At 38.7% G+C, this 23047-nt stretch overlaps 2 protein-coding genes and 1 long non-coding RNA gene across 4 annotated transcripts; all 3 read right to left on the reverse strand.

Moving 5' to 3' along the window:
- Positions 1-3270: 3270 nt before the first annotated feature.
- LOC145218469 (kelch-like protein 41) lies at positions 3271-10353 on the reverse strand. 2 transcript variants are annotated; one of them, XM_080085873.1, is made up of 10 exons: positions 10041-10353; positions 9456-9654; positions 8799-9023; positions 8272-8418; positions 6965-7517; positions 6464-6619; positions 5224-5390; positions 4526-4717; positions 4147-4271; positions 3271-3760 (listed from the first exon to the last, which is right to left on the reverse strand). In XM_080085873.1, the coding sequence occupies exons 1-10, from the start codon at positions 10211-10213 to the stop codon at positions 3571-3573; spliced, it is 2127 nt and encodes a 708-aa protein (XP_079941999.1). In that variant the 5' UTR covers positions 10214-10353; the 3' UTR covers positions 3271-3570. The 2 variants fall into 2 exon arrangements, with proteins under 2 accessions (XP_079941999.1, XP_079942000.1); XM_080085874.1 differs by lacking the exon at positions 3271-3760 and adding an exon at positions 3799-3923.
- A 529-nt stretch (positions 10354-10882) lies between these two features.
- LOC145218832 (carbohydrate sulfotransferase 1-like) lies at positions 10883-18936 on the reverse strand. Its single transcript, XM_080086239.1, has 8 exons — positions 18810-18936; positions 17936-18513; positions 17433-17618; positions 15423-15687; positions 14371-14488; positions 13969-14049; positions 13372-13550; positions 10883-11961 (listed from the first exon to the last, which is right to left on the reverse strand). Exons 2-8 carry the CDS (start codon positions 18447-18449, stop codon positions 11637-11639), a joined length of 1668 nt encoding a protein of 555 aa, XP_079942365.1. The 5' UTR covers positions 18450-18513; positions 18810-18936; the 3' UTR covers positions 10883-11636.
- A 1551-nt stretch (positions 18937-20487) lies between these two features.
- On the reverse strand, positions 20488-21509 carry LOC145218406 (uncharacterized). Its single transcript, XR_013857594.1, has 3 exons — positions 21212-21509; positions 21041-21152; positions 20488-20977 (listed from the first exon to the last, which is right to left on the reverse strand). It is a non-coding gene; the product is annotated as an uncharacterized LOC145218406 (long non-coding RNA).
- Positions 21510-23047: the final 1538 nt, after the last annotated feature.

The following is a 23047-nucleotide window of genomic DNA, read 5'->3' on the forward strand; positions in this document are numbered from 1 at the left end:
TACGTAAGCCTACGTATTTTATAATCTAAAATATTCAGCATTAGGTTACTCCGAAAGCAAAAGTTCTAAAGGCACTCAACCTCGTTAAAATTATAAAAATATAACATCAGCACTCGATACTCCAATACAAAAATTCTTAAGGCACCGAAACTACGTAAACTTTTTGACATCTAACATCGTATCTTAAAATCACCAATGTGGATGTAGCGTTTTATTGCAAAGATTTGTCTAAGTGTTGTTTGAGCCAGTTTTTATTGCCCATTGTGTCCAAAACTCTCTTATAAAGAATACCGTAATCGACCTTCAGGTGTGCAGCGATAATTATTTTTTTAAGACCAACTAATTTAGCTGCGGTATTAGTGTGCTGCGACGTAAAAAGGTTTGCGAATCACTGGGTTCAATCGATAAGTAAGGTGACCGTGTATCGCAGAGAAATGAGATGAATTTTCGCAAAAATTTGTGTTGCATAATACACGACGTAACGTAATTGCAAAAAAATCACCGAGTTTTAAATTGAACTCATTGACAGTATAATCAATATGAAATCAATGATTCTTTTGTCGAGTTGTGCTGACTATTGCGCAACCTGTGTGGGAGAAATATTAAATGCTAATTTATTATGCGTATCGGTATGATTCTTTAATTTGTGATTGATACATCCTGATCGCTGACATACGTAACAGGGGTGAATAGACTTGATAATGAAATCACTTTGTTGCATTGACAGGTTCCGACATTTGAACATTAATGAAGCAGTTGGCTTTTTGGCAAAACAAAATAAAAATGTAAGTGCCTTTGGTGCACCAAGACCACCAATAAACTTTCTACAAAAATTCAAATTGGTCACACCTGTGTTGTTTAAACGTCAGGTTCGTGATGGTCGGTTGAAATCCTACGAACACAAAAGCTCAATTTTATTCAAATAACAGGACACTTGACCCGATAACCAATGTTTTTTGCTTCAGCGATGACAAAGTGACAATGCAAATAAAACTTGACTTGATTTGACTTAAACTTGCCGCGTTCGTTTTTTTATTGTTCAGTCAACTCAAGATTTTGAGTTGTGAAAATATTGTGCAATATTTTTGTGGTTTGTAAGGCGAAATATGTTTCGATCGTTTAAGTATGCACTCTACGACTTTGACAGGTTTGTCAGCAACAATTCAAAACTCAGTGATTTAATAATTTTGGTCCTTTGGGATGAATCACTGCTGTCCACAAATGTGCCATTTCGTCAAAAGGACATGCTCAGTCGTAGCACCGCAGTGTTCATGGGCTTTTCTCAACGACATTCTGTTCACTTGTTTCTGTCAAAACAATAAACGGTCATCTATGAAGGAAATAGGGTGAGATAAACATGTTGTGCCACTGTTTGCATGTAAATTTTCATTGGTATTCGGGGTTATTTTTTGAACATATTTCTCATGGTTGTTTATCGAATCACTGACAATGTCCAATGTATTACGTTACACGTAGATATGACTCTAACATTTAATCCGCATTTTACATAATGTTAAACCTATATTCGTCAATTACATTAAGCTTCTACGTCCTTATGTTCACATCATAAATGTGTAATCCGATCTTCAATTGAGATCACAACAAGATTGTGCTAATGAGGGAATTCCCATTGGCGTGTGGATGTATATCTTGAGCTATTTCCGGTAAGGGAATCTGGATGGTTAATTCTCACATTGATTCGTATACGGAAAGTCCCCAAGAAATATTATCCAGGAAGTCAACAGATTAAAAGTGAAAGAGTCGCCCGGAAAAGAACGATTTAGTGGGAAACCCAAACACAATGTACACAACCTTAGGGCAAACAGAACCAACCACTATACGATCTTTTTCACCGCCCAAAAGGTTTCCCCGAAGTATTTTGGCATATTTAGTTTATGTGAATCGTATACCCAGGGTTGCCATCGACTTGAAACCAAAAATAAGGACAACCGAAAAATCAAATATTTACGCGAAACGAAACTAACGTTTTTAAACAAATCTTTGCATTTATACGAGTCATGACATAATATTTGCAATATGTTTGCCAGAAACGATCTGTTTCAGTAACTCGTTGTTCGTAGAAAACATTTTGTGCATCTCACGACAGCTCAGGTCTAAACTCACTGTTACTTGTAGCAGGGATTTGACTTGTAATTGTTGAAAATAAGACAAAAGAAGGACTACAGTCAAAAATAAGGACATTTCTTAGAAATAAGGACAATAAACTTTTCCAAGACATAGCCCTTCAAAATAAGGACAAATCTTAGAAATAAGGACGGTATGGCAACCCTGCGTATACCGGTTAATTATGGTTGATCTATAGGGTTTTTGGTTACACTGATGTAAAGTGTACATTATCACCAGGAAAACTGCTTCTGTATGAGGGTGATTATAATAATACCTACGCTTTGAATTCATTGTTCACATGTAAACGAGGTTTTGCTACTGATACATGATACATTTAAACATATATGCCCACTCTTGCATGTTTTTCACATTGGTTTAATTGTTTCACTTAGTGATCAAAAACTTGCCATAATACATATATGCAATGTGAAAAAAATGTAAGACCAACACTGAAAATAAACATAATGGCATATCCATAAATATTTACTATTAGCTACCCACTAGTTTTACAAAGTCACTGATAAGCAAAACATATCATAGCGATGTCGTTGCATATCAAGTAGAGCAGGGATGATTTAAGTGCTTGTAAGTGGTCTCTTTATAACAGTTCGATCGAACTAAACATTGATCGTCTATTTTAGACTCACACTCTACAACGCATTGCTTTACAAGACTGGCTATAGTTCGAGTATTGGACTTATCATTGAGTGTTGTTCAACGTAAAGGTCTGAATTGTTTCCCTCGCGTTGTGATGTCTGTGTCAAGGGCTCTTACAGAGCAATCGCCCCCCACGAGCTCAATGTAATGCGGTGACGCGACAGGTTAAGCTCACAAATTGTCGTTTATTGTGATTTTGCAAGATGCTTAGTTAGATATAATCTTCGCTTGTCGGCATTGAACCCAAAGTCAACTACTTTGTGTCTTTTCTGTTGTTCAAAATGTTTTTAAGTTGCCTCACAAGAATCTAATGGTTCTTACTCTCGTTTACAACTTAAATTTTATCGATAATTGTGTTTTTGAAGCGTATTTCGTTTGACATAACCGTCTCTTGTTAGCATTGAATGTTTTTGATTACCTAGTTACACCTATATGTACTCCAGACCTACTGTCATGAGAACATTAGCCATAAAACAACAAACCCGGTTATCTTTTGGGTTTGAACCCACGCCGCTTTTAATAACATGTGATAAAATAGCTGTGTACTCCAAGCACCAAATACAAATTCACATTCGTGATAAATGGCATTTGCGCTTCAAGGCGGGTGACGAAAATTGCTGTGAAAAAATATATTTCTAAGAATCCAAAATATATGTGTTCGTCTTCACAACAAAATTTTTACTGCTTCAAAGTAAATGACTAACAGTTATCGTCAGTCTAAAATCTTTCTTTGGTTTTCGATTTAAGATGTTTTGATCATTTCAAAACATCGTTATATAAAGTTTCTTATCTGTTGACCCCGATCCTTGAAGGGTCAACTCGTAGACAAGTACACGCGCACAAATAGCCAGCAATGCCACGCACGTGACTGGTTCTCTGTCGCCATCTCGTGGCTCCAAGTGGGCGATCTGGATCCACCGGTTCCAAGCAGTAAACGTCGTATTTTTGCCTCGACTCGTAATGGTGGCCTTCCGTTCTGTATTAGAAAAGTATTACTTGATGTATAGCTGTTACATTGGTTGTAATTTCGTCTTGACAACAGTCATAGACGCAAATTCGAAACGGTTGTTTATGAAAGCAACGTATTTGGATAAATACCTCTTATGTATTCTTCTTATTTGAATGCATTTTTGTCATACCTGGCAGAAGTACGGTATATATTTTTGATTTGATATTGAACGAAACTTGAGCGCGACAAGTGTACTATTCTCACTTTTGAACATCCTGCCCCTAATAGTCTATTCTCCTAGTTTTAAGGCAAACCTACAAATGTTTAGCGGATGTGTCCGTAAACTTAAAACTTCTTAAGAAACCTAACATTTCTTGTTTCAAGTGAATTTCTCCTAACGTTTGTCATCTCACCTTTCTGTCACGTGACCGCCAATTGCGCTTAACGCTCCGTTGACGCTCGTCACCGTCTGTGCGCACCGGTTGCCTGGAAACTCCTCGCCAAACTTCCATGGCTTGTCCTTGGTCAGGCTCAGGTACTGTCAAAATAATATAGTTGGTTTACATCAGTGGTTCTTATACTTTACAACTACGCCAATGGTTCCCAACAAGGGGTGACTTTGTCGGGCAATGGGAAGCAGAAGCGAGGAGACTTGTTTTTGTACGCGAAAAGTGTTTTTGAGAAATATGGATTTACTTTGGTCTTCAAAGTCTGCAAAGGTTAATGCGTTAAAAAGGGTAAAAACTGCTGTCCGGAGCTTTGTATTTAAGGCAGTTAAGACTTTATACCAACCTCAACAGTGGAAAGAGCGCCGTCTTCTCCCACTCCTCCCACTACATAAATCAAGTCGCAATCTCCAAAAGAGGAGGATCTTTGATGTGCATAGGATGTTGATCCAAGTAAAAACCGTGGCACTTGCAAAGGACTGGTCAAAGTCCATTGGTCGTCAATAGATCGAAGTGTGTACACAGTCCCAACGATTTCCTATAAACGAAATAAGGAAAATAGATGTTTTGATATTGGTTCCATGCTTCGCGCATTCGATGTGAACTGGCAAACTAATGTTACTTGCACGTTTTGCGGTTATGACAAACATTTAGCATATGTTCCTTTTTGTATTTTTAGCTTGCGTGTATGTTGATTGAAGGATGTGTCCATGTGTTGCGTTGAAATACACAATATAGGGATAAACCCAATGTTTCCCATTTGCCAAGAGTTTCATTTATGTAACAGAAGAATGACGGCCAAACCAAAAATACAGACCAACTACACCCAACATAACAGAAAAAAAACAAAATATGTTTTGTGCCTAGAGCAAGTTAGCTCTTAGGCTTTTTAACAGTTCACTTCGATTATGAAATGTTGGAATCTTTTATTTACACAAGGACTTCGTAATCTTTCTCCACATCATGTTTTCCAATATAAAATCTGATGCAAATTGGGTCAAAATCATTGCCTGTTCAGTTAACATTTGTTACAAGGGAAACTACCTTATCCTCAGTCTTTCCACCAATCACGAACAAGCAGTCACGGGTGGATGCACATCCGTGGCCGTACAGAGCTTTTGGGAGATCGGGTCCTCTTTCCCATTTGTCCCCATCGAAATCGTATACTTGAACGTCTGAGAGGGTCACGTTTTGCGAAAGACCTTTCCCACCTGCAAAATGTCCACGATGCCAACGTTAAAGATGTGCACAATAACGAACCATATGAAAAAATCAGTGCCAGTATTTGTGTATAAAACATGACTACGTTTCGACAAGTGATATAGTCAACACCAGGGGATCAGAATAGTCATGTTTTGTACACAAATACTGGCTCTTATGTTTTTGCTCAAATGGTTCAAAACCGTGAATAGAACCATTTATGTTGCTATACATGGGAGACCGGCTTGTTTCAATATTACTTCTTAAAACCGTAACATTTGGACCTGGAATAAACAGACACATTGTGGACTTTCAAAGTCTAAGGACTATGATGTGCACAAAGTTGGTTCTTTTAACCTTTCTTTTTTTGAAACCACTGCAAAAAAATTGACAGCTTCGACCGGACGTTCTTACATGACAACCACATAAGTATGCGGGTGTGCTCAAGACAACATAGCAACGAAGAGGCGTTGTCTATTTTAACTAACACATATGAAAAGAAACCCATATGTCATCTACGTACATATACTGACGCACAATTTCTGTTATTACAATCGGTGGTGTAACACAGAATATTTGAAAGATGACTAGCATTATTTTCAATATGTATTAACGTCATGCAATATAATAAGGTTCAGATTATGAAAACAATGCGACAAAAGGGAATTGATTTTATTGGTTATGCAACCTTAAGGAATATAGACAATGTTAACTGAGTGCCAGAATTTATTTTAGTGCTTTTTTAATTAGGACTTTTTTAGGTTTCAAGCAGCATTCTCACGATATAGACAAGATTTAATCGATATTCTGTGAGAGTCTTTTGCAATAGATCACGTATTACACTTTGGCAAAAGATGCCGTGTCTCACACAGAACTACTTTAAACGACAAACATTGCAATGACATTTACCCCGCGTCTTGAGGTAATCCCCGAAAAGGGGCTAGCTTGGTTTGAACTAACATTTCAAGATGGCCAGCAAGAATTGTCGAAACTTTAAATAGTGTGCTAATCGATAGTTGCTTCTCTGATTTTTGTTACAGTTTTCATAACAGCGAAAGAAGTTAAAGTAATAAAAATGCCTCACCTGTGACACAAAAGCGGCCTTGCAATTCCCCCATTCCCATCATGCACCTCGGTTCAGGCAGGGACGCTCGTTGAGTCCAGGCTAGTCGTTCTACATCGAAGAGATAAACTTTGGCTTTTATGGAAGTGCCGCTAGCTGTTTTCTGAAGTTCCAAGCCTGCAAAACGCACAAAACAGGGTTGGATCAAACGATCCAGTTGGATTTGTTGGATATTTTACTCGTTGTTTCGGCGGCTCGCAATATAAATCTCAAAATTCTGCATATATTGATGTTGAAACTGGAGACTACATAGCAGCTGCATTGAGATAGCAACCGTCTTTATCATATAGTTTGATTTTGGACAAATTTCAATGCTTTATAGTGCTAGTCTTTTCAAGGTAGCAAGTGCTTGAGCAATATCGATTAAGGTCTCAAATCGGAAAACTTTATGTTACCCTGCTGGACATCAGCGAACGCGTATTTTCGTATGACAGCTTATTTGTGAGAAGTTAAATAACTCACCGCCAATCAGGTATGTAGGTCCACTAGCCGTGGCGAAAACCTCAGCGTTTTTCATAATCGGCATTGAAGGGTCAATCCCTGCAGTCGAGTCGTCACTGAGGTCAACCCGTCCATCTTCAGCTTTTGAGAGTCCACAATGGTATCGGTTCATTCCAGGTTCAAAAATTACGGTTTTTCGTCCGTTTGTAAATAACAAAAGGCTCTGCGTAGCCATTCCCGCTCTCCGTCGCACATTTAACGGTAATTTGACCGCTTGAGTCGACCCACTGAGCAGTACTTCGAAATAAGGTGCTTGTATAAAGTCTTCATTTTGTTTCTCCTCATTGGTTTGAACTTGGTTTTTATTTTCACCCTGGTTTGCTTCGTCAGAGTGACCTTGGTCTGCAGGAATTTCATGTTGGGTTGGGGATGCATGATTGTCTTCTGAGTTTGGGCTGGCTTGAATTGCTTCTTTGGCTTCAGAACTCTGTGACTGGCGCTTCAGGAGACTTTTGAACTTTTGCGCTGCAGCGACGTGTGCGGCAAGACTTGGTTGCGTCATTAACATTTCCTCCTGCCAAATATAAAGTTTTGCAATATTTAAAGCGGTATAGTGTTGAAAAATCTTGAATCGTACAGTTGTGATTGGGATTATAACCTAGCCAGAAGTTCTTTGGCTTTTGTTTCAATTGCCTTTTGCCAGATTTCGAAGATAGAATCTACCCCTAGTGATGGGACGATACCAGGTTTTGAAGCGAGTACCGATACCGAGTACGAGTACCACATGTATATACCGTCGATACCGAGTACCGAGTACGATTACCGAATACTTAAGTGTAGTGTTGTACTTGGTTGTATATCACTTGCTAATTTATCTGTCATGGTCGTGGTACAGGTGTGCACACGCACATGCCGAAAAATTTAATCCCCAGGTGATAGCGAAAAAGATATACGTAACCTGGCGGAACTTTTTTCCAATTTTGTGCTGTCCGAAGCAAATATTGTCCGTATTCTTATGGTGTAAATCGGCCTTCGGTACTCGCACGTTGGTATCGAACACTGGGACAAAATATTTCGATACCGAGTACGAGTGCCGGGTACTCGTCCCATCACTATCTACCCCCCAAGTTTCGTTTTACGCACAAATTCCACACGTTCAATAAATAACTTATATTTAGTCCCTAACCATGTCCAACGTAAGGTCTTGGTTATTTTATGTAGGAACATGCCCCTTTTCCTTTTGTGTAATGCTTTGGATTTAATATTTCACCACAGCCACGTTATACGTTACGTTCCCACTATGTATTTTTATTCCAGTCTTAACCCACCTGGGCAATGCACTCGTTAAGGAATTCATCTTCGAGCAACGTCATTCTGATATAAGAAAACACCTCGCTTATTGCCGTGCCACGACTTTCGACGTCATGGGCCAACCACGTCAAGGCGGCTTCATACACTCTCTCTTCTGTTTCCACCTGAACAGCAACGTTTGGATATCAAATCCTACATTTCATGTTTGTTCAATTGCTAAAGCATACTGCACACTTTAATTGCCAAAGCATAAGGGCGAATCCTTCACTTATGAGCGTTGTCGCACAAAACATAACAAGTTGTATACGTATAAGTCAAGGTTGGTTTAACTCGAATTTAAGCTTACTGGATGCAAACGTGAAAACGGCATGAACGTTGTCAACAAATCGCCAAGTTAGGTCATGTTGTTGCAGTATTTGTTGTTTATTGTGTGAATAGGTATTAATTAACAGTTTACGTGTATGCTTTCGCTTTTTTACGAACTTAACGACAGTGTAGATCTTGCAAAAAAACACCAGTAGTTGTCTGCAATATAAGATCTCACCATAAGTTCATCAGCGCTCAAAACATCGATAACGTCATCCTTGCACATAGCCAAGAATGCGTCAGTGGTTATGACGTCAGTGAAGCGTCGCGTAATCAGCGCGAAGGCTGCATCTCGAAGTTCTTTGCAGCACAGGGACTTGGCGAACGAATATATTTCAATGCAGTTTTGCAGGCAAAGGCGGCTTTCAATGTAGCGCCTGCATTTTCCGTGCAGACCTAGCACCTAAATATGAAGCATGATGTATATCTAAAATAGTAAAATCATCGTCTGCAAACGCAGCGCACCCCCTACGGCATTTTCGAAGAGTTCACAACACTTCTAAATAATTTTCGTTATGATTTCACATGATTTAAAAGAGCTATTACATCTTTACCATACTTGAAAAAACTAAAGTAAATTCAGCTGAAGAAACACTTTGTTAAAAGTTATTATATTCCGAACTAAGAACATGCAATTAAGTATTATACCATTCATACAGCCAGGCCTCGTTTATTCAAATGCATTCTTATCTAAATAATGAACAACGAAAACCCCGTTTAAACTACTGATGACAGAGATATGAAGTATTTTGCAGTAAAATCTTGAATGTTGAATCATATTTGCTTCTGTGGTCTAAAAATGCTTGTCTAAACCCGTTCAGTAAGAAGAGAATACCTGTAGAAGGCTACATGCCGTCAGAAGTTCTTGCGCATTGTCATCATTGATATCCACTGTTGCGGTATAGAGGTAATCAATAATGCTGTTAACTGCTGAATAGTCGACGTCCTTAAGTTCCACCTCTGGACTAACTTGTTCCACCACTGCGTGAGTGAACATCGCTCGGAAATAGGGAGATCCTGCCGCCAGTACAACTCTGGTAGAACGAAAATACTTTAACGGAACTTTTATGAATACGAATATGACGTCTCTGGCAATTTGGGTTTTTAGTAAAGCTACTATTCAAGTCCGTGTCTTGTGTATCCAATATGACGACATGTGTAGCAGATTTTGTAACAAAAAGTCAAAACTTGAATCGTTTTGTCAAAGACCAACTTTTATTAGGTTTTATACTTTCAAGAACTCAACAAACCCCCGCATATAATGCCCTTGACAAAGGTCAACCTTCTTTAAACACTGACTTTATTTTTTACAATTGAGTGTAACTTGCTTGTAGTGCAGTCTTTTTAATTGCTTATTTAAATCCAGAGTGGCTCATTACAATTCGGGTTAAAAACCAATACTTGTTTTTTTATTACGAACCTGTGACATGGTTTGATTTTCTTTCCTTGTACTATGATGGTGACATCGACAAGCTGTTCTGCATCGCGCAAGTTCTTTGCTCCCCACATAAGCAACCACTCTTGAGGAATGTCCTCAAAACCTGTTCGTTTTTTCTTCCCTTCGTAACTGCTAATCACATCATTCTCTGCCATTGCAGAATACGATTTGCAGTTTAGCAATTGGAATCTCCTAACTTAATGCTACTAGGTACCGTTGGACTGTCTTGAAATCTTGATGTTGTGATAGGTTGTCGGAATTGCTCTATATAACTGCTTGTAAGTAAACTGTTTCTCCTTTTAACTGCATTTAAACTCATAACTGCCAAATCCCGCTGCTTCATACTCTACAGATCGCAGCAGCGCTAAACGAACAGCTGACGAAACCGACGGTTTACGTCACAGATTGTCGGTTGGTTGGCGACTGGGTGCTAATCAAGGGGGAGAGTTTACGTCCAAGTTTCTACACCATTGGCAAATATTTTAGCACCCGTGAAAAATAATACCCTGTTACTTTCGTGAACAGTCGACGCGGAATTAAAAAATAGGTTGATCAAAACAAATAACTTCTGTACATGCTGTGATGATAGCAACAGCGTGTATTTAATGAAACTTTTGTATTGAAATGCTTCCTCTATACATAAGGTCTATACGTAGTTGTCTTTTTTGTATGAATTTGAATCTTGAATAAGCAATATTTGGCACATTTTGGGTCCTTTATCAAACACGACATCAATGAGTGTATTTAGTATTTCTATGTTCGGCGCTTGTGCGAGAGCAAACTGATAATGCAGCTGTATATGTACCTAGCATAAAACAAATATATTTTTGGCATTAAACGTTTTATTTTTAAAAGTTGCAACAACTACGTACTGATGGTGATTTGCCTGACAGGCTGTGTCGTACAACAAACGGTAATGTCAAAGTATCAACAAAAACACAGTGGAACGGGCCATAGAGAACTACAGACAAAACAAAATATAAACGCCAATGAGTAAAGTTACATCACCACATTTGGGCAACCTTTTCGCATTGTGGTGCATGAAGTAAAGACATCAAATAATGCAGTACATGTATAAATACCCTTTGTTGTCTTATTTGTGTGTGTCTTTAATAGTGTATACCTGAGAGGTAGAACCATACAACAACATGGGGTCAACGATGTAGTCTTTGTCAAGCTAACCGTAACAAACACAACAGCATAATATGGTGCAAAAAAGGATGTAATAATAAAGCCTTTCTGTCAAATTCAACTTCGCAGCATATTTTGGTAAATAAAAGTTTCTTAATATTTGGAAATGAACTTTTAATAGGGTTGTTATAAAACGATGAACGCGCCTTTTTCGCCTTTGTCGGTCATGTTTCTACATGGTATTTTTTGATCATAATAGCTGAAGGAAATTGCTTAAGATAGGTTTGTTCGTATTTGGCACGAAAAAATGTTTTGATAAAAAATTTGGATGTCAAAGTAAATGATAGGTTTTGTGTGACAAACAACAAACGAACGGTAAACGCGAAAAGTCAGAGACTTGCGGACAGTGATTGACATAAATAAGAGAGTCACACCGTAATTTCAACGTCATCTAACTAATCGCGTGTTAAAATCGAGCAACTGGTCTTTGTTCGCAACGCTCGTGTACCCAGACATATCCATTGCTTCTTTGCAGTTCTTTTGCACCACGGACACGTTGGCGAAAGATAAGTGTTTTCTCCACGACTCCATTGCGGCTGCCGAGTCCCGGTTCGTGGTAAAGGCTTGGCCTTTCTTCTTGTACTTGGTTCGTGGTTTTTGACCCTGTGTGTTTTGCGTGATCCAACGTTTGATTTGGGGCTGGAAATCCAAGCCAACAAACTTGTAAATCTCGTCAGCGTATTTAAACGGCTCCAAGGCGAGATCTTCATACCTAAAGAAACATCGCAAACAAATATAATTGGATAGTCGGGTATAAAAAGTATCGCGAATTTGTACGCGTATTTGACTGCTAGAAATAAAAACACAAATTTACGACACTATATATGAGTTAATATATATACTTCGTTTGTCAACTATGCAAGAGGTGTTTTTGAATCTTCCAAACATTTAATGTAACCCCAATTTGTGATATACATGAGTAGTTACTAGGGTTGGCCCGATACCAATATTTTCAACCGATACCGATACCCGATATTTTACCCCAAAAGTACTGCGATCCGATACCCGATACTTTGCAAACAAGCGAAAACATTTTCAAACTGATGTATTTGTAATGTGTTTTCCCATCACAGTTAATTTAACAACACACTCAGTCTAATAAATCACTTAAGGCCGTAAAATGCCCAGGTCTGGTAAAGACTCTTTGGCAAATCAGCTGGCGAGCTAACGATGCCCTAACGATGGTGGTGCATTGGAGGCATAACTAACGATTGGTGCACTTGTTGTTACGCATCTGATCACGTGATTACGTTTATGCTACGCGCTTTGCAACGTCTTACCGGCGTCTATTGTTTGTAACGTCTTACCGGCGTTAATGTTTTACGACTTTGACAACAAAAAACATTTAACGATCATGGCTTTAGGCAGAGAATGGGATTGTCTGTTAATATCGCCAAAACAGTGAAGGGATCCAAAAACATATAACGTTTGGGTCATTTCTTAACGCCAACTTTTGTATTGCAAAATCGCAGGTAGTTTAATTGGGATTTAAAAGTTCACCTAACGGCATAGAAAATAATTTGTCACTGATAACACTAGGAATGTCTAAATACACTTGGCCATACAAATTAAACACCTGCCGTTTCGAAACTTATGCTTACAAACGTCTACAATGAACTTTGTGCGTTGTGACGCTCGCTCGCAATTAACGCGGGCCTAAAAAACGTGTTACGGCATTAAGTCGCTGTAGCGATTTAGGTCATCATATTTCATTAAATCCAAAACGAACGCGTTTTTAGTTGTAATCCCATAAATATTTTATCACAGCCGATGGTTGTTGTTTTTTGCCTCCTTTCATTTTCAATTTTACACATGCTAAAGTCTCAAAAAAAGGTACTTGTACCGATACCGCTAAAGTATCGGACGAGTACCGATACTGCTCGAAGCATGGGGTATCGGCGCCGATACAGTACTATCGGGCCATCCCTAGTAGTTACCAGAGCTTTTTGGCGAATTAAGGATATCGTCTTTATCTTTTAGTTTGATTTTCATTCTAATATTGTTTTCTGGACCAAGACCAACTTCAATTTAAATCAATCCTTTGCGTTTTACTGAAAGCAATTCTGCATCGCCATATTGTGCCAAAACGCCATGACTCTATACAAATACATTGGCTTTTTACCTTATCTTATAGTACCGGTCTTTCAGCCACTTGGTTTCGGTGGTGTTGGCGAATCCCATTTTAGCGTTGTACACCAGTCGGCTACACGTGTTTTCGGAACTTGATCTCACATCCCACGTCTTATCGATTTTTAAACGGGAACTCTGAATGCCTCGCGGATCGCGAACAAGATGAATAATCTAAACCATCAAAATTATTATTTTGTTGTTGTAAAAATGAAGCTACAGAGAGCAGGACTTGTTAACGTGGAGTGTTTAAACTGCACAGTATCAGACCATCAATCAGACAGCATGGCCATTGACGATCATTGTTTGTGTGAATAGATAACTGACATTGACACATATGCTGTATAAGTAGTGTGGTGGTTAAGAGGTATCAACTCAACGACAAGATAGTTTCGAAAGTAAAGTGCTGCTGTTTTTCTTATCTGTTTGTTGCAAACGAAACACGCTAAACCTAGTTGATATATGTGATTATACGATGTTATACGCCAGCTCGCGTGGTTTGTTTGGTTTTCCTAAATTAAGAGCACAAAGTCAGTAATTAAGTACAAAAGTTCTACACTTTATAGGCAGCAAACTAATCGTATTATCGTACCTTCAAATCCATAGTCGGGTCATTCATAATCGTCTTCAAGCCCATGATATCACAGAGGCGAATTACTTTTATGACTGACATCTGGAAGAAAACGACATGATTTTTACAAGAAGTTTTTCTCAATGACAAATGTTTCTTACTACGACAAAACTATGTTGTTATTTAATAGAAAAAAATGTCAGAACATGGAATTAGGACGCAACCAATGTGTACAAAAGTAACGACAACTTTTTGTATCAATTGAAACCGAAAACATGCATATCCCAAATCAGAAAATCTATTAAGTTCGCAGCTAAAAAACTACTTCATAATGTTTCAATACCTTGAAAAGGGTAGGCTACATCTAATTTACTTTATATAGCAGCCACTCAGTAAGATTAGCCTGTCCATAAATGAACTCACCTTTTTGGATCGACAAAGATTATTCACACGAGGGAGATGAATTGGGCCGCACTTGGCACATTTATGTTGAATTCCAAATGGGCAAAGCTCTTTTCCACAAAGCTCGTCCGTTTTCCTCCTGCGAAAAGATCAAGCGATATCAAGAAAAACATCCAGACAAAGTGCACGTTTAAATATTCATAAGTTTGCACATGATAAGAACTAATATGCATTCGACTTCTTAATCTTGCACCGAATATACTGTGACGAATCGTATTGATCGTGATTGAACGGGGTCTATATAGATTTATACGGAACCTTAGAGGGTCCGAATCCTATCCTAAGAGGCAGAAGAGAACCCGAATCCGATTTATCCCCAAAAGTTTTTGGAATTGTGACACAAATGGGCCTGAGTTTGAAGTATGGCCCGAATCAAGCCCATTTTCTTTAAAGTTAAGCCCGAACACGACCTGAAAAATCCTGCCTAACATTGCGGCAAGCGGATATATTATGCTGGGGCGGATTGTAAAAGTTTGTAGCTAAGACAAAAGCCGGCTTTGAAAGTAATTCAGAAATGAAATGATTCTACCAGGTGTAAAACCTCGCCCTAACTCTAGTATATTGTCCTCACTGAGCCAAAACTTTTACATAACAGGGCAAGGCGTTCCGCTTATTACAGAACAAAGGTGCGTATCTTATAATCTTCGCTTCGTGTACGAACCGTTGTCAATCTTTATCCGTTATTTATGAGGCTTGTCGAAAAATACGACTTTGCTGCATTTCGGACATAAGGCATGCATAGTGTGTGGTTTGCTGGGCATGTATCTTATGCTTTAATTGTGCATTGGGAGCCTTGTGTTCTATAATGCCATCTTCAGAGCGTAAAACATTGTATGTCTATCTATTGCTCTGGCAGTGGCGTATTTAACCAAATATTAAGTTGGGCCAAAAATTTGTTTTTAAAAGGTTTATGAGTTTTTGTCAGGCTTATTATTCTGCCGTTTTGATCCGGCATTTGACCACGTCCATGGGCAATTTACAATATAAACTATGCTTAAATAGGTCGTATTTACCTGAAACAGAAATTGTCGATCAAACACTCAACGTCAAGATGACTGTGGCGCACGGGCCCTTTGACTCGTGAATACAGTTCGCCAATATCGGGGAAATCACATTTCAACATCTGATGCAAGACTTGTGTCATAGGACGTAGCTGCTCTGGACATCGCTGTGTGAAGGGCAGGAGAGGCTCGAAAGTGTAAAACGCGTCCGTATGGTGATTAAAGAGCTGACCAAGGAACGTTGACCCAGAACGGTAGTTCGTTACAATGATTACACCTGAGCACAAGATCGAAATGTCATTTAATCGATAGTATAACTCGAAAAGAGGCAAGGGTCTGACATTGCCAACACGATAAGTAGTCGAGCTCCTTTCTTGGCATGTTTTTCCCAAGGGACATCGTGGTTTCGCTTCGTGAATCATGATAATACAGGTTATACATCAAGTGTGATAATATCTGTTCTTGTTCGAATGATTTTGATTCGCGTTACTGGACATATGGGTGAAGTTCTGACCTATAAGCATGGTATTGTGCGACAGATTCATAAGATATCTGTTTGTTTTGCAACTAAATGAGAACTATTTTTTTAAGGTTTCTTGAACATCTTATGGTTTAAATGTCAAAGCTTTTTAAACACAAAGATTACAAGCGATACCCTTTCCAAATTTGAAAAGCTTTTAACCAACCACGTTTACACATCATAGAATTAATTACATTGTAGCAGATAGTGTTTTAAACAGAAGCACAATATACTGGTTACTTTACACTCATGTTAAGTGATGTGGTATTAAATCATACAAATCAGTTGCTACGTAGTAAAGTGGTTGGTTTCCTCGGTTAAAAAATTGTTTGTCCAACGCAACCATTACTTCACCGCAGTTTTATTTCGTCATATTCTCTTAAAACCTTATCGCTCGTTTAAGTCTTCAATCGGACGTCTTTCTGTAGAAATTAATGTTTGCATAGAAACTGCTTAAATGTTAGGGCTCCGAAGGTTGTTTGTTGAAGGACGCAAAGAACCTTCCTATGATAAAAGTTTGGGCGTTCCGTGGTAAGGCATTACATGCGTCAGTTCATTTGTTTGTGGAAGCAGGGATATGAACGTCACGGTTGCGAAAATGTACGCCCTAAAACAAACATCAAAGGGATTTAAAATACCACTTACATAACTTGGCTTTGTAATAGGAAAAATCCTGCTGTATGCTTTACATATTAATATTGTTGAAATTGAACATCATTTTAAATTTGCTGCCTATTTTATGGTGGCCCTACTTATTTAATTGACACATTTGATGTTTAAAGGTGCTGGGAGTTATTGCTTTTCCCCTTTAATTTTGCCTTCGGATTTTTTATGTAGCATTTAAACCGGATACAATTTTGTTAATCCAATTTGCACACCAAGACGAAAAGATGACGAGAAAAGTACACACTATCGGAGGAATGTATGAATTTCAACAGTCTAATATGGGCAGAGTACACACAGATTTCGAAGGGTTTACATTTTTACGTTTGACAAAAAGGCGCCACAGTCACGAAATTCTTCACAAAGAGAATGACTTTTTGTGTCCATACCCTTAAACACACAGCCCGTATCTTCGTTTGCCATAATTTTAGTGTGTTAGACTTTCGGCGCCATGTTAAACATCGGTGGGATCTGTCCCTTTTTTTACAATGTCTATGGTCTCACGCTTTTGTCGTGAAAGCCACATTGGTTTTCATATCGCGAACAATCTTGCTTGTTGGCTAAAACGTTACCATTAATACTTGATTGAGTTTTGGTGGCAATGAGTTTGTTTATTGGGACTTTGTAGGATCGATTTTGCTTCAAAAACTATAAAACACTTGATTGGACTTAGACCTAGAGCACCAAAGCAAACACAAACAGTGTGCGAATAAGCATTACCCTTAGATAAAAGACCCTACGTATAAGACTCATGAATATAGTAAAAAAAATGATGCTGGTTTATACTTGACCAGTCGTGGGTTTGAACCCCATCACAAACTAACAACAATTGTAATCACCTTTAGTTTGAGCTGGCAAAAGTTCAATTGGCTCGTCGTAATAATGGCGAAATCTGCTTCTGAAGTTGTTCGTATAATCAGCCGCACTTTTAACAAAGGATAGTCGAACTGGATCAACGTCGTTTTCCTCTTCTTCGTCTCTTGAAGATGGAGCAAAATCTGGATTGTAGTTGTCCTCTTGGTCAGCTAAAAAAGAAACACGTTACTTGAAGATTAAATGGTTGAGATAAGTGACGTTTATGTATTTGAAAGATTTCAAATATGTTTCTTAAATGGATCCATGAAAGAATTTTGATATAGGACGTATATTTTCTGGTGATTTAACATGGTATATTAGCTGAAAAATCTACATGAGACCAATATTTTGAGTAGGTTTTTGTTTGTTGAAAGATGCATACATTTTGCACAAACAAAAAGACATCGTCAGTACCTTATACTCAAACAGAACCCCTGTAATTGGCAACGTCATATTAAACATGGAAATCAACACGCAGTGCCCTCACCTTGAGCAAGGTCGTCGCCCGAATCGCGTTCTAATGTTGTGTTACGAGTCCGGAAATCTGTTCCCACGTCGCTTTGCTGAAGACGTTTCTTCTCCACCGCCTCGAACAGTTTCTTAGCGTTCTTCTCACCAGCAGAACTTCCCCGAAACGACGTTGCGTTCTTATTGATTCTAGCTCCGAGACGGCTTAACACCGATTCCATGTTTCTGTTGACAATCAGCTTGCTCTTGAGTTCGCTGACCGGTTCAAGGTCATGGTATTTGACCTTTGAACCAGCGTGACCTTGACTACGCAGTTTAGCGGTGTGAACAACTGTCATCGGCACCACTGTGTACCGGGTGGGAACGGTGTCCACCCCGAAGTTCGCTACAGTTAACAGGGCCGACAAGAAGCAAAGGCTGGCTACAATGCTGAGGCATACAGATCGCGTGGTCGCTATACGAAGGAAGCATCCGAGTGTTTGCTGGGCATTGTCCTTGGTTGACGGAGAGCGCTGAAGCTTGTTGAGCAGCATTTTACAGGGTGAAGTTACACCAAATACAGCACTTGCCGCGATTCTATTTCAACGCCTTTGATTCCTGTAAATAACACTGCTGATTAATGATGAAATAGACGTAAAAAAACGACATTTGGGCCGTTATTTCATCATTTTACGTATGTGTTCCAAAAGTACTCTTGTAATCAAACTTGACTTGACTGCTACATTTGCAACTTTCCTTAAAGCGAACATTGAGTCTGTTCATCTGATAAGAAGTCGTAGGACTTCTAATATACCAGTAGCCGTGTTGGCTAGATAAGCCAAAAACAAAACTTTAAAAGTTTAAAACACAACTTTTAAACCTGGTCGGCCTGGCACTGAAGGTATGAAACTGACCTTTGTGGAAGCTGACAGTAATAATTCACGGCGTCCGTGTACCCATGGTTTTTCCCACATAAATATTAAACAACCATCAACAAACAGTTCTTTCACACGGACGTTTAAAGATGCCTTTCCCTTTTAGGTGAGTATATCTACGACTTGTAAATCTTTATCGGCCCAATTATTATATACAACCGAAAATACATTCCGTGTCGCGCTTCTGGCTGTTAACATTTGTCAACAATGGCGACAACTGTTAACCCGTCCGACTAATTTACATGTTGGATTTGCGAATGGCATTTCCTGTTGACAACGTCAAGCACATATGCTATCCCCTTGCATGATTGAAACGTTCATAACGGTTTACATTCCAAATTTAAGCCAAGACAAACAAAAAAGACGACTAGTTTTTGTATCAGCAAACTCAAGTTCACATAGTTGTAGGTTTTTAAGTTGTAGGTTAGTTATCAGCACAGACAAAGCGCATGTCACATTAAAAACCACAAACAGACTGGGAAAAGCAATGGAATTTGCTATTATTGTTCGGCTCGTAACCGCCAATTTAATGCCTGAACGCTTCTGAGCAGCTAACAACTAGCTCCAGGAACAAAGCTGTGCCTTGTATTACAGATCAAGCATGTAGAGCGTTGTAGGCACAACCTCTTGCCTATCGAGCTTTAAAAACGAATTAGGAAACACATTAAACATGTACTTTATTTTCACCTAACTTGCAGTCTTGCTACAGTCTAGCATTGCATTTTTCAGGAACAAACAAGCTCCACAACATAATGTACCTTGTTTTGTGAACACACGCGTTACTAGCTCTCTTAAAATTGCCCCTGGCTACATTGGAATTACCTTTCTTATTTTGTCTTTTCTTTCCTGTGAACCAAGACCAAATCACTCAGCTTTAAGCCTAGATCTTAAACTTTGTCGAGTCTTAAAACATGTCTGTGCAATTACACGCTGTCAGTGGTTTCATCCAGTACCTCTAGTAATGTTGTGTTTACAAGTGTCTAGTCTGGTCCAGATTACTCTACTCTACATAGACTTTCTAGTTTTCTAATAGAAACTTCCTTGTTGAGCTTGATGTTACCTAGTATTTACGATAAAAATACATGCTTGTGCCTGTATTGACATCAACTTTTGACTGGAGTAAAATACAACAGACACAAGACTGGTGCTAGAAGCGGAAATAGGCCCGCAGGCTAGGCTAAGCTATGTGGTTTAGTGTAGTAGACTAAGAGCGCTTTTTCCTGTAAGCAAACTAGGCGGCTATATTACATCCGAAAATTCAGCACTTCCTGAAACTTGAATGTTTGTGACTTGCACTCTGCTAAACAGTAACGAAAAGTAGACAATTGAAAGCAGCAAGGTCTGGCTAACCAAGTATCCCCAAAGGCTACTTAAATTACTTTAATGCTTTATCGAAAGTGAAATTCCTTAATACATAATCATTTCTCATTCAGATATGCGAAGTCCCTGTACACCAGAGAACCACCACCAGACGCGGTTGACGGTGGCGGCTAGCGATGTCAGCGCCGGCGGTTGTTGGCGGATTTTGCGCGTAACGTTTGACGCGACGTTGACCCTTCACACAGGCAGTGCGGTTGCCGTCGACGACTTTTGTTGCTAAGAAAACTGGGCCAATGTGCTTGACATATTTAGTGTTTCTACGTCTTAAGAAAGTTGCTACAAAATTCCGTTTAGTTTATTTTGTGACAAAATATAATGTTGATCATCATTCCACGGTAAAATGTTTCCAAAAACAATTGCAACAGCAACATTGGATTAAGTTTACTTCTGTCATTGCTGTTGAAACACACTTTCCTGTTTTACAGACACTTTATGTTTCAAAGTTGGTAATATAATAGCAATAACATAAATGAACACATTTTAGAAAACACAAGATTGCAGAAACGCAAAGAAAACAATCATATAACAACATACAAAAAAGCTTAAATGTAAAAAGATGCATTTACATTAAACTTGCACATTGTTGCACAATTACAATGATGCTAAATGTTGTCAAATGCGAGAAAAAAACTTGTATTCTTTGGCTTGTGGCATACTTTTCTGAAGTTTGTAACTTCATCAATTTGATCTGTGATGTTGGATGAGGTTTTTATTGGGAATTTGCTTTCCAAGTCTGACAAACATGTCACAAATTCATATCTTGAACTCTATGGAAATATATATGGAACAGTTGATCGGCAGAAACTACATTTTTATTCAAGTATACCAACCTGGAAATACATATATAACATTTTCTTTTCTTGCCATGAAGTTTATTGAACAGGTGCACTGGAGTTGCTGAATCAGTCATAGACATGTAGATTAGTAAAAGTTCCTACACTTCTGCAACAAATCATAGTTGTTAAAGGAGCAATACATTTAGAACTTATACCAAAACTCACCTATGCATAGGCTCATATGAATAGTGATTCCATCCTGGTAAGATTTCAACAGCAGCACCTCTCTTGTACTTTTCTTTTTGCAAAGTAGTGATTAGATAATTACAAAATCATTTCGAAAAAAACCCAAGACTAAACAAAAAGCTGTGAATAGAAGTTCTTTAAACCACTGGTAAGAAAATTTTAGTATGTTTGTGTTCAGTATTTAATTTCAAACTGTTTAAACGACCATTTCAAACTAATTTACTAAAAACAGACAAAAAACAATTAAAACAAGACAATTTGTACCAATACTACCAGTACTTCATTCTTATTTTCTTGGTAAAAACGATAAAACAACCCACCTACAAACAAAAAGACCTAAATCAAGCAGAAATGTATCTTAAACAAGTCGAGCACCCGCCGAATACCGAGTTTTTCATCCAGCAGTCTAGCGCGGCTGACGGAAAAGTTAAATCCGATTTAACTTTGCCGTCAGCCGTTTCAACCGAGAAAATCACGCCGTCACGGCAAGTCGCTGTCTGGTGTGAATACCCCGTCGCTTGCCGTCGAACGCAAAAACGCGTCGCTATCCGCCAACCGCGTCTGGTGTGAATCTTGCTTTAATGTCTCAATATATTACCGCTCTACAATTGCTAGGACTTCTGTACACCTTTCTCTGTGGATTAAATTAATCTGTATGTGCTATTCACCACTCACGACCATTTTAAGATTAGTTCTTGCGTCACCCCGTACAATAAAAGCCGCGAAGAAAAGAATTTGTTTGTCGAGGGCCGTTCCAGCAAACAATCCTACTTTTGATGGTTACGTTTGTGCCGTAACGCTCTGCGTCAACCCGTTGGACCGTAAAACGCTTTGAGCCGTAAACCGCCCTTCGGCCTTCGACCTGTAAAAGAACGCGGCATTTACACTCGGGACTAAGTAAATGTGGGTGGACTGACCTACAGTAGCATTGGGTTAAGCAATATCACCCAAGAAGAAACTCCCTGGGTACACAATTCACGGTTTCCAATAAGCTTCATAGAAACTGACAAGTCATGTGTCGAATTAACACATTTGCAACTTCCCGACAAGCTTTGTTGTCATTTTATACCCAATTCACGGTTCCCAATAGCCTTCATAGAAAAATGACAAGCCGTTCGTTGAGGTAACACATTTTCTATTTCTCGACAAGCATTGTTTTTTATGCTCTATGAAAACCAAATAACTACCTTCTAGACTAGACTATTGAGGTGATTTGACTGTTAATTACAACAATATCACACTGCTTTTGATCTTTAATGCAAACCGATTGAAATAACGCACTAAATCGGTTTGAAACTTACTTTAGTTTTAAATTTAAGACAGTGTGGCCCTCCAGGTATGACTGAAAGTACAACGTTAGGCTTGGATACTAAAAGCTTGCTGAATACCAGCTATTTCGCAAAGAGCTATAATTTTTTTTTTCATTTCGCAATGGAACTTGGTCTTTGTAAACCAATTTCGCAATTGCGGAGGTGAAAAAGGTTTCTTATCATCAACCATGGGCGCCTCCACGTAGGGGCAAGAGGGGGCACTTGACCCCCCCTGGAAAATCAAAGTACCGCAAAATTACAACATTTTCTCGAAAAGTGGATGACTGAAAAACAATAATGCTCTAAGAAGGGAAGTGGAGATAGTCAAAGCAAATGTCATTGTTTACATATCTGGTGTTGTTTCCATAGCATCTGCCGTTATTTTGTTTTTTAAACGGACAAAATGGTTCATAGTTGCGTGGCTGTACAGCGATTTTTCATCGTTGACGCAAATCTAGTGCATATATTTTATGTCAGGTGTACATAATTACTTGATATACTAATC

The sequence above is a fragment of the Phallusia mammillata genome, chromosome 3 (assembly GCF_965637545.1).
Source record: "Phallusia mammillata chromosome 3, kaPhaMamm4.hap1.1, whole genome shotgun sequence".
NCBI classification, from domain to species: Eukaryota; Metazoa; Chordata; class Ascidiacea; order Phlebobranchia; family Ascidiidae; genus Phallusia; species Phallusia mammillata.

What these genes read in the sequence shown, in the direction of transcription:
- LOC145218469 (XM_080085873.1), bottom strand. Translation starts at nt 10,213, where the DNA reads ATGGCAGAGAATGATGTGATTAGCAGTTACGAAGGGAAGAAAAAACGA. An exon ending in AGGCCGCTTTTGTGTCACAG is followed by an intron (nt 5,391 to 6,463) that starts GTGAGGCATTTT and finishes GACATTTTGCAG; the next exon opens with GTGGGAAAGGTCTTTCGCAA. An exon ending in GTGGAAAGACTGAGGATAAG is followed by an intron (nt 4,718 to 5,223) that starts GTAGTTTCCCTT and finishes TTTCGTTTATAG; the next exon opens with GAAATCGTTGGGACTGTGTA.
- LOC145218832 (XM_080086239.1), bottom strand. Translation starts at nt 18,449, where the DNA reads ATGCTGCTCAACAAGCTTCAGCGCTCTCCGTCAACCAAGGACAATGCC. An exon ending in ATCTTTGTCGATCCAAAAAG is followed by an intron (nt 14,050 to 14,370) that starts GTGAGTTCATTT and finishes GTTTTCTTCCAG; the next exon opens with ATGTCAGTCATAAAAGTAAT. An exon ending in ACCCGACTATGGATTTGAAG is followed by an intron (nt 13,551 to 13,968) that starts GTACGATAATAC and finishes TTGATGGTTTAG; the next exon opens with ATTATTCATCTTGTTCGCGA.